The sequence below is a fragment of the Tympanuchus pallidicinctus genome, unplaced genomic scaffold (genome assembly GCF_026119805.1).
Source record: "Tympanuchus pallidicinctus isolate F22 unplaced genomic scaffold, pur_lepc_1.0 scaffold17, whole genome shotgun sequence".
In the NCBI taxonomy this organism is placed as follows: Eukaryota; Metazoa; Chordata; class Aves; order Galliformes; family Phasianidae; genus Tympanuchus; species Tympanuchus pallidicinctus.
The window spans coordinates 14,460,277-14,475,007 of NW_026294690.1; the positions used below are offsets into that span (position 1 = coordinate 14,460,277).

A 14,731-nucleotide genomic window follows, 5' to 3' on the forward strand; every position below is an offset into this window, starting at 1 on the left:
GGGGTGAAATTTACATGTACTGTTACTAGATTATGTATAAGAAATGGGGGAAAGATTATTTTTTATGGTATAAGGTAGACTGCATTAGTGAATATAAATTCCTATGTGTTTAACTTCATCAATCTCTAACAAAATGCTGAATGGAAGAACACAAAATACAATAAACAAATGTGTTTTCTAGAGAGAATAAAGTCATTAAATGGGTTCATTTTTACATTTATTTGACCAAACAATTGCTGTAGATAATGTTAATCTTTGCAGAATAATCATATACACACAAGAGTGGTTTTGGGACCCAAAGTAGATAGGCAGTGTATGACAACATTGCATAAACAGCTCTCCTACAGAATGCCTCTAGTTGCAGTATTCAAACACAGAAAAGAGTGGCTTTTGTACTTATCCTGGTGAGGTAAACACTTCTTCCTTCAAAGATGTGCACATCCATGCACCTTCACAAGAACTGTAATGACACCTGTGCCATTCAGTCACTAAGTGCAGACACAGTGGCATATTCACTGCTGTCCTAATGGCTGTAAGTTTTTGCCTTGAGCAACAGGGAGAGAGAAGAATGGAGAGGAAAAACCTACAGAAACTGATGACAGCAGCCTATCTCCACTATTTGTGTGAAGGGGCAGAGATGAGTGCAGGTAATTTATTTAGAAGGTGATTGTTTTAAGGGAAACGTCAAGAAAAAACCATTTACATTTTTCCTAGGCAGAACGTGGTATTGATCAGAGCTGCTCAAAAATCATCATTAAGAATTTATTAGACAAATTCTCACCTCTCTCAACATTTACAAAATCTTCAAGACCCCATCGCAATACTCACTCATTTGTTCACCATTCAATTTACTGATGACTCCATGCAGTCTCTGTGCTGAGTGAAATCTGTACTGATTTCTGTAGTTACACAAGCCACTGGTATTGTCTTCTGTTCCCTGAGTGAATGGTTCATGTAACTAACAGCTTGAATTTGGACTGTTACAGAAGCATATAGAAGCTAAATAAATTTCAGTCCGTATCTGGGTACTGAAACTCATTTCTGATATAGATTTTGACTGATAGCATAGAAATGAAATACTTTAAAACTGGAAACGTTCGTCTGTGTTTTATTCTCGATGAATCAGAAATGTTTTTTTGGGGGGTGAAGATATTTCAATTCAAGAATATTCCATGACCCTAACAGAAAACTGCTTCAAGATCTCACCTCACTCTAAGACCTCACAGCAGTGGTTACTTAGGAAAGTAGTTATTCTGAAAAGTGAGCAGCCATTTTCTGCCTGATGCACACATTCTCCTCACAAACCCCTCTTATGTGCCACGGTCACACCTAGAAACACTGCACCTCATTTCCAAAACCTAGAAGATAAATCACATTCCACCTATTTACAGGTACAGTATAAGAAAGGAAAGTCCTTACCAACTACCAACTACTCAGTCTCTTCTACTGTGAGGTATACTTGTGAATCTACAAAAGAAAGTCATCTTAAGGCAAAACGTGTGCTTTCTAAAAAAAAAACAGAGAGAAAAGAAAATAAACTTTCATTTGAATAAAAATAGATATTGTGAGCACAATTTTTTTTTACATTCTTTTAAAAATCCATAAAAATATAAACCCATTATCAGTTTGCTGACTCCTTACAATATAAAAAGATGATCGATAGTATTGTGAAATAGTTTTCTCAGTGTTTATCAGTGGCAAATTCTGGAAGGAGAAAAAAAGATTTATGAAATTAAGTATTAATAAAACCCTTAATACCAAAATTATCAAAGCTAGGTGAAGATATACTTTTCAAGAAAGTAACTGCAAGAATTTGTGAGGCCCAATTTGCAAGGCTATCATTTGCCATGTGTCACAAAGAAAGTCCCCCATACACCGATGACAGCCTAGGAAAATTCCACCAGTCCTTCTGAAGAGACAACAGGGATGACGTCCTGTAAAACATGCACTCTTCCTGCAGGTATCTTCAAGGAATTATTTTTTGGCCACACTCGCCACTGCTTTCTTTGCTGCATCTTCAAGGTCACTTGCAGAGGTAATAGGGAGTCCACTTTCATTCAAGATGCGCTGGGCTTCGTGAACATTTGTTCCTAATAAAGAACGTTGGCTATAATTAGTAATTAATATTAACGAATAAACGAGCCTTTTCTACTAAATCTCTATCAGAAGTGCTGATGCTTCAAAGTACACAATATTCCACTTAACGCCAGATTCAATGACTGATTTAGACTGAGTTGAGAGGAAGGAACTCAACTTCAGTGACAATTTGGAAAGGCAGCTCAACATGATAGCACTCCTCCCTGCAAGAGGGACTTGGTAAAGATTAGAGGGTCAGTCCAACACCCAGCAGAAGGGGTAGAAAGATCCCACAGGCAAGAGCAGTACATAACGGATCATGTACAAGGCCCTTACGATGCTTAGAAATTCACCATCCACTCTTATCCCTGAAGTATAAAGGACTATGATGAAAATCTGAATCCTCTGGAGCTTTCCCCAGCAAAGACACTTTTGATCACTGATGTTTTGAACTTCAAGTCAGGTACTGCACTGAGCAAGTGGAATCCACCCTTCTGGATTGTGTCAGCAGTCACACACACAGCACCCCAACTCGATCCTTTTTAGGATCATTTCTACCCCCTCCTGTGCATAAAGTTTCTTGTTTGTTTGCCACATCAAACCATTCAATTACTTTGTAATTCCTAGACCTATCAAAATGAATTTTAACTATACTTGGAACCACACATTAATTGCACCCTTAATAATTAACCAAGCAAGAAGCATTCTTTGTACTGTACAACTTCCAGAAAGCTCATTTTAAGGGGTGATTTTTTTGTTTGTTTTCTGTCAGTCGTTATACAATGTCTGAATTTATACAGCATAAGTAGAGAAATTTCAAAGCTTATCTAAGCAGTGTGCCAAGTCATGGTTCCCACTCCTGGAAAACCAAAGACATCCCCACAGCACAGCCCCAGCACGTTGTGATGGGCACAGGAGGTGGAGGATGGTGCAGCCCACAGAGGACACACTGTGAGACAGTGGCAACTTGGGGAGGAAGGTCAAAGACATCTGCAGTTTCTGACAGGAGGGAGATGTGGTTGCACAGTAACATCCAGAATGGTCCAGAACTTTTCCTACAGAAGAGCACAGTGACTCAAACAAGATCACGTTGTTTGAGGTTTTTCAATCATCCCATACATTGTAATGTGGAAGTTGCTAATTGCCAGCAAAGAACTGTATAGGAAAGTCATAAGACCCTGCATAGGTCCTCTTCTCCATTAAGTTCCTTACATTTGTACAGCAATTCCCATAGAGTTTTATCTACTTTAGTGTCATAAACACTAAACACCTGAGATGATACCAGCCTCTCAAATAGGATTCTACAAGTGTTATCAGGAGAACAAACGGAGACTGGGAGAGATTTTTACTGGAAATTTTCCCACACAGAAACAAACACTGTGACAGCTACATATTTAACATTTGCTGGTCACCAAATGGCAAATATTCATTTATCAGCAGGTGTGAATCAAACAATACCTTGGGTCTGCTCTGCTCTGCACTGACTGCTCTGCACAACGCCTGTCTGACATGCATCACCGAATCAACACAAAACATGGTGAAGGCAGGGAGGAGTTTATGCAGATGAATGAAAATATGAAAGCTTAAAAGAATCTCACTGCTGTCAGAACACTAAGGTCACACACACTATTTATTACGCTGCTTTACAGGCAGGCCACACAACCAAACATTTTTCAAGTATTTCATTTGCAGAATTTTTTTAAACGGACGCTTTTTATCTCATCTTGATGAGTGTTTTAGACACAGGGGGCATGCAAACTGTAATGATGTCCTGTTGAAAGCAGAGTTTTAAAATTAAATGTTCAGAAAATAGTGGAAACATTTAAGAGTGGACACAAGACATCATCTTATTCAAGTAGATGTTAAAATAAACAAATAAATAACGCCACTGTTCTGACATTAACCTCCTGCCACTGGATGGTGTCAGAGAACTGTACACAGAACCCTTATGCAGACTGTTGGAAGTAACCTGCTCTTTACCTGCACCAGCACTAAGGAAGTGAAAATGCACAGCACTGAAGGCTGCAGGGCTTTGCTGCTGTTTTTTCCTCTCTTGTTGTCATTTGTTTTTTGCTTCTGTCTTTGTTCTGCTTTTTAGACTTGATTGCTATTAGGAGGATGCCTCTCTGATGAGGAAAAAAAGATGTTTTTTCCTTCTGACACGTGTTACTACCAATGACACTCCAAAGAAAAACAAGAAAGCTCTAATTTTATCAGTATATACTTTCAAGACTTTATATTCTATTGGAAACCTGAACTCTGAAACAACCTCAATATTTGTGTACATGTAATCTGTCACATTTACATTTCTATCACCTTGAAATCTCTGCTCTCTCTAGCAAAGTGAATCTATTCAACTCATTGCTCCTCGTAATAAATATTCTATCTGGGCATGATTCCACAATTGTAGGATTATACCTGCACACACTGTTAGGAACGAGACTGCATGGGTTGAATGAAAACAAAAAATAAAACACCCAATCATACTGCAACAGGATTTTAAAGCCAGGATGCCAGAAGAGATGGATATAAAATAAGTTCTAAACGTGACCTTGAAATGCCCCATTCTTTACTATTGGTAGGTAATGTGGCATACTAAAATCACAGCTAATAGATACTAGACCTCATTTGTGCTGACGAGCCATTGGTAGCGAGACAGACAAGCTACAGCAAAATTTCACTTGCAAAAGATTTCTGAATAGGAAAATAAAGACAGAAAAATCATCAGATGCTGAAAAATACAGATCACGGATCTTAAGGCTAAATATAAGAAGTCAGGGATTTAGGCATTTGAATAGAAGCCAGGTTGATTCCGTGTTTCCACATTTAAGTAGTTCTAATTCCTCCCAATTCTTCTCATCCTAGGATGAGAAAAACACAATTCATTCTTTGAGAGAGAACAGAAAATTTCCAACACAGGAAGAAGACATCTAATTCACAGTTCCTTTTTTATTCTTTGCTATTTTCATCAAAGTCTGAGCTACATAAGTGAGAAACAATTTTTGGCTTCCATACAGCACTACTGGTTTGCTCTCACAAAACTTAATTGAAATACATTACATTTTAAAGGGGAAAAAAAAAGCCCTGCATTAAAACAGCAGAAGTGAGTTTTCGACATCTGTAAGAGATAAAATTCAGAATATGCAGTTTCTCCGTTTGCCTGTGAGCCTTTCAAACAACAATAATCCCATGTCTCAGCTGGTGAGTTCTTTACTGATAAGGCAAGTAAATACATGTAATTATAAAGTTACCATTTTCAAAGAGAAGAGTAATCCTTTCTTTATCCACTGGTAAAACAGCTTGTAATTATAATTCAACTGAGAACAAAGATTTGTCCACAGAATCCTGCTAAATCAAGGCAGATTTGACTGATTAAAACTCTAGTCATCACGACATTTGTAATACAGGGCATGTGGGCAAAGAGTCTTTAAAGTGCAGGTCACAAATCTGTTAGATTTACGGAAATAACCATGAACCTTCTATCGGAAAAATGGAAATCCAAAAAAAAGTGCTTGTCCCTTTTTCACCTTTTGAAGTGTGAAGTGTTGTCAGTGATGCTTTAAAAAGTCCTGGGTAGTCTTATTACCTCTACCGTACTCATTATTAATTCAAAGTCATATATTTGGATAACCCAGTACGAGTTCAAAGAAGAACAAGGAAGATGATTAAGGATCTAGAGGGATTGATTTCTGAGGAAAGATTAAAAGAACCAAATACATGTACAGTTGGGTTGGGTGATGAAGGAGCAGAGAAAGCTGGAGTTACATGCTAACAGCTCCTAGGTGTGACTGCTGAAGGCTGTAAACATCAGAGGTCAGCATCTAGAACGAATTCACAGAGAACACTAGGAATAACAGAAAGAATTAAAATGCTTTTGAGGTAAACATCATGCAGAAGTGGGAGCTGAATGTACTATAATGGGACACAATGTCCTAAGAAAACATGGCAACGTTATCCACTGCATGACCAAGAAGCCCAAGAAAAATATTATCAAACCCAGCAAAGAGCGTGCAATCACAGGAAGACAGCTGATGCAAGATATTTGCATTGAATGATGTGCTGGACTTGCTAAAGATTGAGCTTTGATCCCCGTGCATAAGCAGCACGTGGTTCTGCTATAGGCCATGGGCCCCAACGTAGAAGCTGATCCTCCCTACTTCCAAACTCCATTGAGCAGCACCTTTCACATACACCTAAACATGAATATTTAAAGAGACCATAAAAACTCTATTTTTCCAAGGCTACGTAAGTAAAAAAGAGAAGTTTTAAGCATAGCAGTGCTGTGCTGATTTCAGACAGTATACTTTTTCTATTTAGTGGCAGAAATCTCTCTTCTTCCTTCAGGATATTTCTCAGATAGCAGAAACAGACTGCCTTTAAAGCAAAGGAAAGAAGAGGAGCCAGTAACCACCAAGGAATGCTCTTCCTCACCTCTTCATTATTTCTTTACTCGATTTCCTCTAAAAATTATTCTATATCTTCAGCAAACTCATTTTTTTAATGGATTTTAATGGACACTTCAATTCTTGGCTGAAGAACACACTGCAGTAAGCTCTCTGAGAAATACTACTTCTAACCTCTTTCTTTTAATTATATTGGAGAAAAATTAAGAAAACTATTTTGCTGCGGGTTTAGAAATAATAGAAATGCATTCAGCAAAAAAACACATGAAAAGGAAATACCTTCCAGTGAATAGCAACTTGCATCAAAATCATTTCTATTTGCATTGCAAATGTTACAAGCAAAACCATAATGCTTTCATTGCAAAATTTCATCTCTTTGCATACCACCTGGTACACCAGGGATACAGAAATACACAAGGAAAGAGAGTTTATTGGCTTTAGGTCATGCCATAGATAAAGAATTAAACATAGCGTGCTGGACTTAGTTTAGAGCTTAGAAACCAACAAAGCTGAAAACAGTACACTGTGAGTGTGAAGGAGGATTCTGTCTGGGACCACCAGCACTCACCTTCCAGCCTGACCACCAGAGGCACTTTCAGCTCAAGCTCTCGGCAGGCTTTGGTGATGCCATTGGCTATAATGGCACAGTTCACGATACCGCCGAAAATGTTTACAAGTATTGCTTCAACCTGTGGGAAAGAAGAGTGGGAAACAGTTATCTTCAATGAACATGTGTACCAGATCCAAAGCAGGGTAAAAACTTCCTCTGTTAGACAGAGTTTCATTTACAGAAGGCTGGAAGCTTCGTGGCTGTAGTTGAAGAGGTGGATTTTGAATGTATTGTTTCTGTAGTATGTTGCAATGATTAAATGCCTTAGTCTAAAGTGGCACTGGACTTTACATCATAAAAGACATTGTTAAGCAGAAAAGGAGAATTTCTACTCATAAAATAAAAACAGATAATTTACACTTTGGATTTGGAAGAATCTTCAGAGTTTGGGGCTCAAGACAGACTGGATATTTGTTTATGCACACTTCACAAAATAATACAGGTGTATACTTGGTTATACGCAGTACAGAGGACATGATAACACACTTGCCCTAACTTGATAAAGATATGTAAAAATCCCTTCTAATTAAAAAGGAGAGGTATGCAATGAAGAGTTTTCACTGCTACAGATTAATTGGTAACAACTTCAGCTACTGTTCATCAGTTCATAGAAATTGAAATTCCTGCACCCATTTCAGCACCCAGATGCTTTGGGTCCCCAGCTTGAAAGGAGCATTTGATTTTCATGAAATCAAATACAGCAATAGTAAAAACTAATAATAAGGACAGGTAACAAAAATTGACAACAAAGGGCTACCTTGATGTTATAGAAAACAGCACAGCACAATGCCTTAGAAAGATAACTGCTCTTCTACACACATAAAATTGTGTCAAGGTAGCACAACACTGAATCCAAGCTCCCATGGCAGGCTTCCCACCAAAGCTCTTGGAGGGCTGAGGATGCTCCACAGTAACCTTCTCCAAGCAACACAAATAAGCTTTGCCAGAATCACGCTGACTCATGGGAAGATGAAATAAAAAGAGGGGATTAGGTCTGAAGGAATGAAACAACACTGGATCTCACTTGTGCACCACGTCGACCATAGTTATGCTAAACTCACAGCACAAAGTGAACAGATTCCCCTTGCCCTGCAGGCAGACGGCCTCATGCTGGCACTGAGAACACTCCCTGCAGTCACACGTGTGCAGTTCTGCACCACCAGGTCCAGCTTTCCTCTGCAGATAAAACGTGACAACTAGCGCTGGAGATGTGCAGTCACACATCTCACCACAGCCAGAAGTACTGCCATCCACAAGACAGCAAGGAAAAGGGGAAAAATCTTAACATATGCATCACTTCCCACACATAATCAGCTCACCTTTATCCTTCAGTAGAAACCTAGAGTGCAAAGCCATGCTTACTGTTGGCATGTGCAGTGCAATGCAGATCTCCAACGCCAGCTCAACAACCCTAAAATGAAGCTGGCAGTGGGAGCACATCACTGAATTCTCTCAACACCTTCTGCTGCTCCCAGTTCCAAGGCTTCTCATGACTGCCCTTGTTCAACACAGGCCAACATCTTAATGTCACGTTAAATGCGTACGTTCACCAGTCTAGGTTTTATGGTGATGTCACTGCAACTATTTTTTTCACCTCTGTGTTCCCAGAAAGTCCTTCCCTTTGTAGAAGCTACCAATGATGAAACCTTACAGGGCTCCTTCTCTGATTTCCTCCAACTCTACCTACCTATGCAAAGATTCATGGGCTTGGGGTGTAAAAACATCAAGGGAAAATAGAGCCCTTCAAAGTCTTATGCCATGAACCCCTAAGGTAGGGAGCTACCTATGCAAAATGCTTTGATGTTGAAACTAGGAGGACAAGTCCCAGGCACTACTTTGCCCTTTCTAACACATGCTCCTAAATCAGGGCCATTGCATCGGGCATGTGACATATCAACTTAACCAAGGGTATTTACATTATTAGAGATAAAGAGGAGGATATTATGCTCAGTACAGATATTTTAATTCCTAATGCAGACATTCTCATTTAAGGATCTGCTTTTTAGCTTTCAAGCTGAATTCTAATCAGGTCTTCTAATCCATTGGCAGCAAAAGGAAAAAAAAGTTGAGGGAAATTAGATGCAGCTCGAATAATTGATGTTTGTGTGTTTGACTTTAATAAAAATACACTGTTAAATTAAAGAGGAGTCTAAAAGGATTCAATCAATAAGAAACTGATTCAGGTGGAGAATTCAATCTTGGGTTTTATCGTAATCTTCCAAATAAGCCAACACATCAGTCCCAATGATGCTGAGATTCACTTTAACTTCACTGAAACTTGTGAACATTGCTTGTATATGCCTGCATAGACTGACGAGATCTTGCATTTCTAGTTGAAAGAACTTTTAACATTCAGACCCAGCATACAGATGGAAAGGTTTTCAGTATTTCAGGTGCACAGAGAATGTGAATCTCTGCATGTTCAGTATCTAATGTGTGTTCAGTATCTAATGCACATGGAATGGCAGATTAATAGCAAGATGGTAAATTGCCCAATACAAGACTTGGTAGCATTATGACCACATCTACCCAATAGCACCCCTTACTAAATTAGTTTGTATTTCAGTGACATTATCAAGGAAATTCAAGATACCAGCATATCCAAAGGTTGGTCTTTTTCCATCCACTGAAACAACTGATATGAAATCACCCTCAAAGGTACTCAGAATTAATTACGGACTCCTCTGGAGAAACAGAAGAACCCACAACAGCATTAAGAAGTCACCACCAATGGTGGAAACAACCTGCAGGCTGCCAGCTCCAAGCAGAAGGGGTGGAAACTTAAGTAAGAGCTGCATTACTGCTGTCTTCATGCCAGGTACAGCATGAGGCATTGCAAATGCTGCACCCCCTATTAAATTCACAGCTCCTAAATATTGTACATACATATGTACAGACACAGAGCCTTCCCTCTCTTTATACAAGAAATATTTATGTGTAGCTGCATCTACATTTCTTAATTACTAACAATTTTAATTTACAGCGACTTTTTGTTAAAGCAAGCCTTGACAAGGTTTGACAGAGCCTGCAGTCGTGCTCTAAACACCTGACATTGGAAAAACAAAACCAAGCCAACAAAACCCAACAAAGTAGATGTACAGACCAATGGCAGATGCTTCAACTCTAACAAAAACCCAAATTTCACATAGAAAAAAACACCCACCATGACTGCTCATTCATCTGAGTTTTCACAACCACGTGAAACAAGCACAGGTGGCCACCAGTGAGGGCTGTCTTGCTTTCCTCCATCTTTTTCCCCTCATACACACAAACAGATGCATGAGTATTCACAATGAACTGTAAATATTATTGTATAATCTCTGACCTTGTGTAAATTATTATTTTAAAAGTAGCCACTCAGCAGCTATCAATAAAACCGCACCTGCAGCAAATTAAAAGCTCTGCTAGCGACGAGCTCACTCATGCTTTGCCAGAAAAAAAGAGAACACACAAAACATACCCAGCTTTACTAGCTAACTGAATTCATTTATTAACCACTCCTAGCTCTTCCATCAGCTAAAGACACACACAGACTCTCTGAAACACCCCACGTTTGTCACAGGATTTGTTCGCCAGGACATTGCAGTTCACACCCACACTGAGGACAGTCCATCCATGGGCTGCAGTTGGCCAGCTTGTTCTTGTCTGGAGACTTACAGTGCTTCCCAAGGTTATAACACAAATCTTATCCCTCAGTCCTGATGGTCTAAATTTGCATCCTCAAAAACACGTTATTTTACTAAAGTCATCCACAAATTCACCCAAAATTAAACAAGCGAAAGCCAGCAATATGCTGTCAGGCAAAACTGAGGTGAAAAAAAAATACATGCAGAAAATTGGAGATGTAGTTCTTAATTTTCAATTTAATAAGGCGCATTTAATCCTTTCTGTTTTTCCATTGGTCTTTATATTCATGTATTCACAGTTTTAAAACACTTGTTTTAAAGTGAGAAAATCAGATTGCCTGCAACTCCCAGCATCATGTAACAAAACAAATGCCATGCATTTGCATCTTTGCTCCACTTCTCTGCTCCAACTGACCCAAACATTTCTAAACGTCCCTACATTACTCTACTTTGGTTCCAAGTTACAGCTATTTACTCTTATCCAGTACTGAAATCTTACTGTCATCTACTAGCTTCTTTTATCAGGCAATGTTCATGGTTCATCTGCAATTAAAGAGTAAGCCTACCGTATCAGCAGAACGAGTCACAAACACAGAAACAATTGCTTCAGACATCCACTGGAGGACAGTGCAACTCAATGTGGAAAGGGAATACAAAAATCCCCTCGGAACGAAGAGCGAGGTTATTTTTTCTACTTAAAAGCTGAACTCTATTTTACTTTATGAAATGAGAGGCAAAGTGATATTTTGCATCTTTAGGGTGGAATTTTCAAAGTCTGAAGGTGATAAAATTAAGGAAGATGAGTCATCCAAAAGTAAAGCAAGAATGCCTGCAGTCAAGAAATATCAGCGCCAGGCAATTTTGAATGTTTTTGACTGTTCTAAAATGGGTCAGGGTTTAGGATTCACTATAACACACCGTTATATCACAGCATGAAAGGAATGCTGATGAATCCTCCAAAGATTCAGACTTTCTTCTGGGACGGGGGACTGGCTGACAAGTAGGAAAAGCACAGTCAGCATTTCCCTTACTATTGTTATGTTATTTTGGCTTTTATTGAAGAGGTTCCTGAGGATTGTGCGTCTCACAGAGAGTGAACGTGTGGTTCTTGCTACATCAGCTGCTGTACATCCTTTGGGAGCAGAAATATTCCCATTCTATGTGCACAGTCTCCTTCAACCTCCCAAATACCACTGCAGCCACCACAGCAGCCTTTGGAATATTCCCTTCAGCATCACTTTTCAGTGAGGCAAGTCACTGGAGAAGGCCTCTGAAAGGCTTCCCATCTGTGGGTCACACATTGGGCACGTGGTCACACACTCATCACAACGATGCCATCACTGCTGTGCAGTGGCACACGATCACACTTCAAGTGTGTTTTGGAAGATGTAAACCTTTCCATGTTTTCTGTGCCTGTGCTACTGCCTGACAACGCATCAGTCAGTCCCTGTCCTGAAACCATGTTCTCAACTGCATTAACATGAGCTAATTAATCCTACTTCAGAATCCAGGCAGAGCGGGCAGAGGAGTGCCTGCAACCATGTAGGCATGTTTTCACTGATAGGAAGCACAGCAATGTCCCAGTGTAATCTTGATTTATGGTAATAAGGGACAAGAATAAGGAAAGAGGGAAGGAAAAATCTTGAGGCCACAGTGCTATTCTAAAACATATCTGAGAGTTGAGAGAACAGCTTTTACTATCATTCGGGGGATGAAATGCAGCTGGTAGTTGCTAAAACAATTGCATTTCCAGTGCCAGTATGAGAGGATAATGATCATGGGTACAAGGAATAAAAAAGCATAAATTAAATTTGTTCTGACTATTGTTTAAATATCTGAGCTTCAGAGAGATCAAGCCCCTGGATGAGCCCATGCAGACCAAAATAAAATTCAGGGGTAATGATGACTGCCTCCATGACTGCATACTGCAAGAACAAAAAAATACACACAATTCTGCATCAAAGGTGCAATATTGCAGATGTTTTTAAATTTTCTCTTTGCACCCCCAGAACCAAGGGTAGATGCATGTGTAGGTCTGAGTTAGGGATTTTATTTTGGAAAAGAAATGGCACAGCCATCCACCCCTCTCACAGGCATATTTGGAAAGCGCTGGTCATTAAACACTTAGGGAATTCGTGTTATTTGACTGCACCATATTAGCATAATTAGTTATAAATACTCTCCAAACCCACTTACCCAAGGTGGTTTATAGACTACAAAAGGTCTATTAAAATTGATCCAATATTTGCCGAATTTTGCCTACGCACTTTTTAATTTCTCAGAGAAACTGTACTGTGTGCCACCCGTAACATTCCTAGTGTCTGAAGCTGAAATCGGATTTCTGACAAACAATAATCAGCTTTCTGAGAAATAATGCAGCAAAGTGATCCTCATCTGAGCAATGTCATCCGACAGGCTGCGTGCGCGCCTGCTATCTCAGCAACACGCTGTGCCCCAGGATGGATCTGTGCACCGCCTCGCTGGGCTTTACGATGCATTCAAAGGCCGAAGGCCAAATGATTTTACATCATTCAAACTCAAAAAACACAATGTTCCTGGAAGGAGGGAGAAGATGGATAGATAAAAATGGAGCGAGCACAGTACCTGACCACAGCGCAGGGGCAGCCAGATGAATTGTTCACACTAAGTGATGCTGCTCAGTGCATTTGGGTGCGTTAACAAAAACTTAGCCAAGGACCCAAACAATTAAGTTTTGCAATCAGGAATAGTCACAGAATGACTTGACTACATAGACCTGCTGTTTTGATAATCAGTTCAGGTCTTCACTTTTATTTCAGTTAAAAATTCGTATGATCCATTTGTGAAGATCTTCAGTCGTGCCTTCTCTCAACCTGTTGGCCACGGACGTGATTCTGACATGAAGTTCAGCTCAGTGGTGCTTTACTGCAAACTGAGAGACTAACTTCAAAGTTCAGAAGTGGTGGGAACAACTGGGGCCTGAAATCTTGATGTAATGTTTGAGAAATACCAGACGAGTTTCCTAGCAAAGCACAACAATTCAACACATCATTTAAAAACTATTTTAACCTATTTTAAAACTGCTTTAAAAGAAGAAAAATAGTTCTTAGCCTATAAAGCTGTCTCAGGGCTTCTCTACCTACTGAAAGTTGGGAACTGCCTTTGCATGAAGATTTCACTTGCTGTTTGATTTTGTATCTTAACATACCCTCAGCCATCACACTACTCTTATCTTTCACTTTTCCCAACGTTCAGTTCTACACTTTCTCTTGAGTAAGGGACAGGTCCAGCTGCTACTTTTCCAACCATTACGGCAAGGGGATTTATCTCCTGAAACTAACACCCATCCAAACCATTTTCATCCCCAAAGGTATATTTAAAGAGAGAATGGGAGTACTGTATTTATCTAGAGTATCAAAATATTGATTGTAACCACCTCAAGGGAGAAAACGTGAAGAACAGTGAATATTTTGCTGTAGAGAATCTGAGATCTTCCTATTTTTCACCTGGGAACCATCTCTGGCATGTATTCCCTACGTAGAAAAACATAAATGCTATACAAGCTTTTAACTAGGTCACACTTTTTTCTTATTAAGACAATGGAAACTTTTATAAAGGGATTTTGTAATTCCAGAAGCTTAATTAATGTGTAAAAATGCATTGTCATGGGTACTGAACTGCATATACACGTCTGAAGTCTGCAAATAATTAGAAACAGTTCTTTTATGGTAACATGCTAGTCATCAAAAACCCAAACTGCTGTGCTCATTAGGTTCTGAATTACTATCACATAAAATCAGCTAACTATTAACACATAAATGAAATCATGGAAACAGTAAAACTAAGGAAGGTACAAAGAAGGGTAACAAAGATACCGAACAAGCTTTGGATACGGAACGAGCAAATAAAACAGGGCTTTCCATCTTAGAAAAATGAAAGCTGAAACACAGTATTTTGGGAAGAACACAAGTAGCAAGAGGAGAAGGAGCAAGGTGCAATCAGTGCCTGCCTCCAGGGATGTTTCTTGCCCAGCTCTT

General features: G+C 39.4%; 1 protein-coding gene across 1 annotated transcript in view; it reads right to left on the minus strand.

The window, feature by feature from the left end:
• Positions 1 to 200: 200 nt before the first annotated feature.
• SUCLG2 (succinate-CoA ligase GDP-forming subunit beta) overlaps positions 201 to 14,731 on the minus strand; it is a 101,774-nt gene continuing 87,243 nt past the window's right edge. The window contains exons 10-11 of the mRNA XM_052679232.1: positions 7,048 to 7,168; positions 201 to 2,090 (exon numbers count right to left, since the gene is read on the minus strand). Of these exons, the coding sequence (XP_052535192.1) occupies positions 1,975 to 2,090; positions 7,048 to 7,168 (237 nt within the window). The 3' untranslated portion in view covers positions 201 to 1,974. The remainder of the gene's footprint in view (positions 2,091 to 7,047; positions 7,169 to 14,731) is intronic.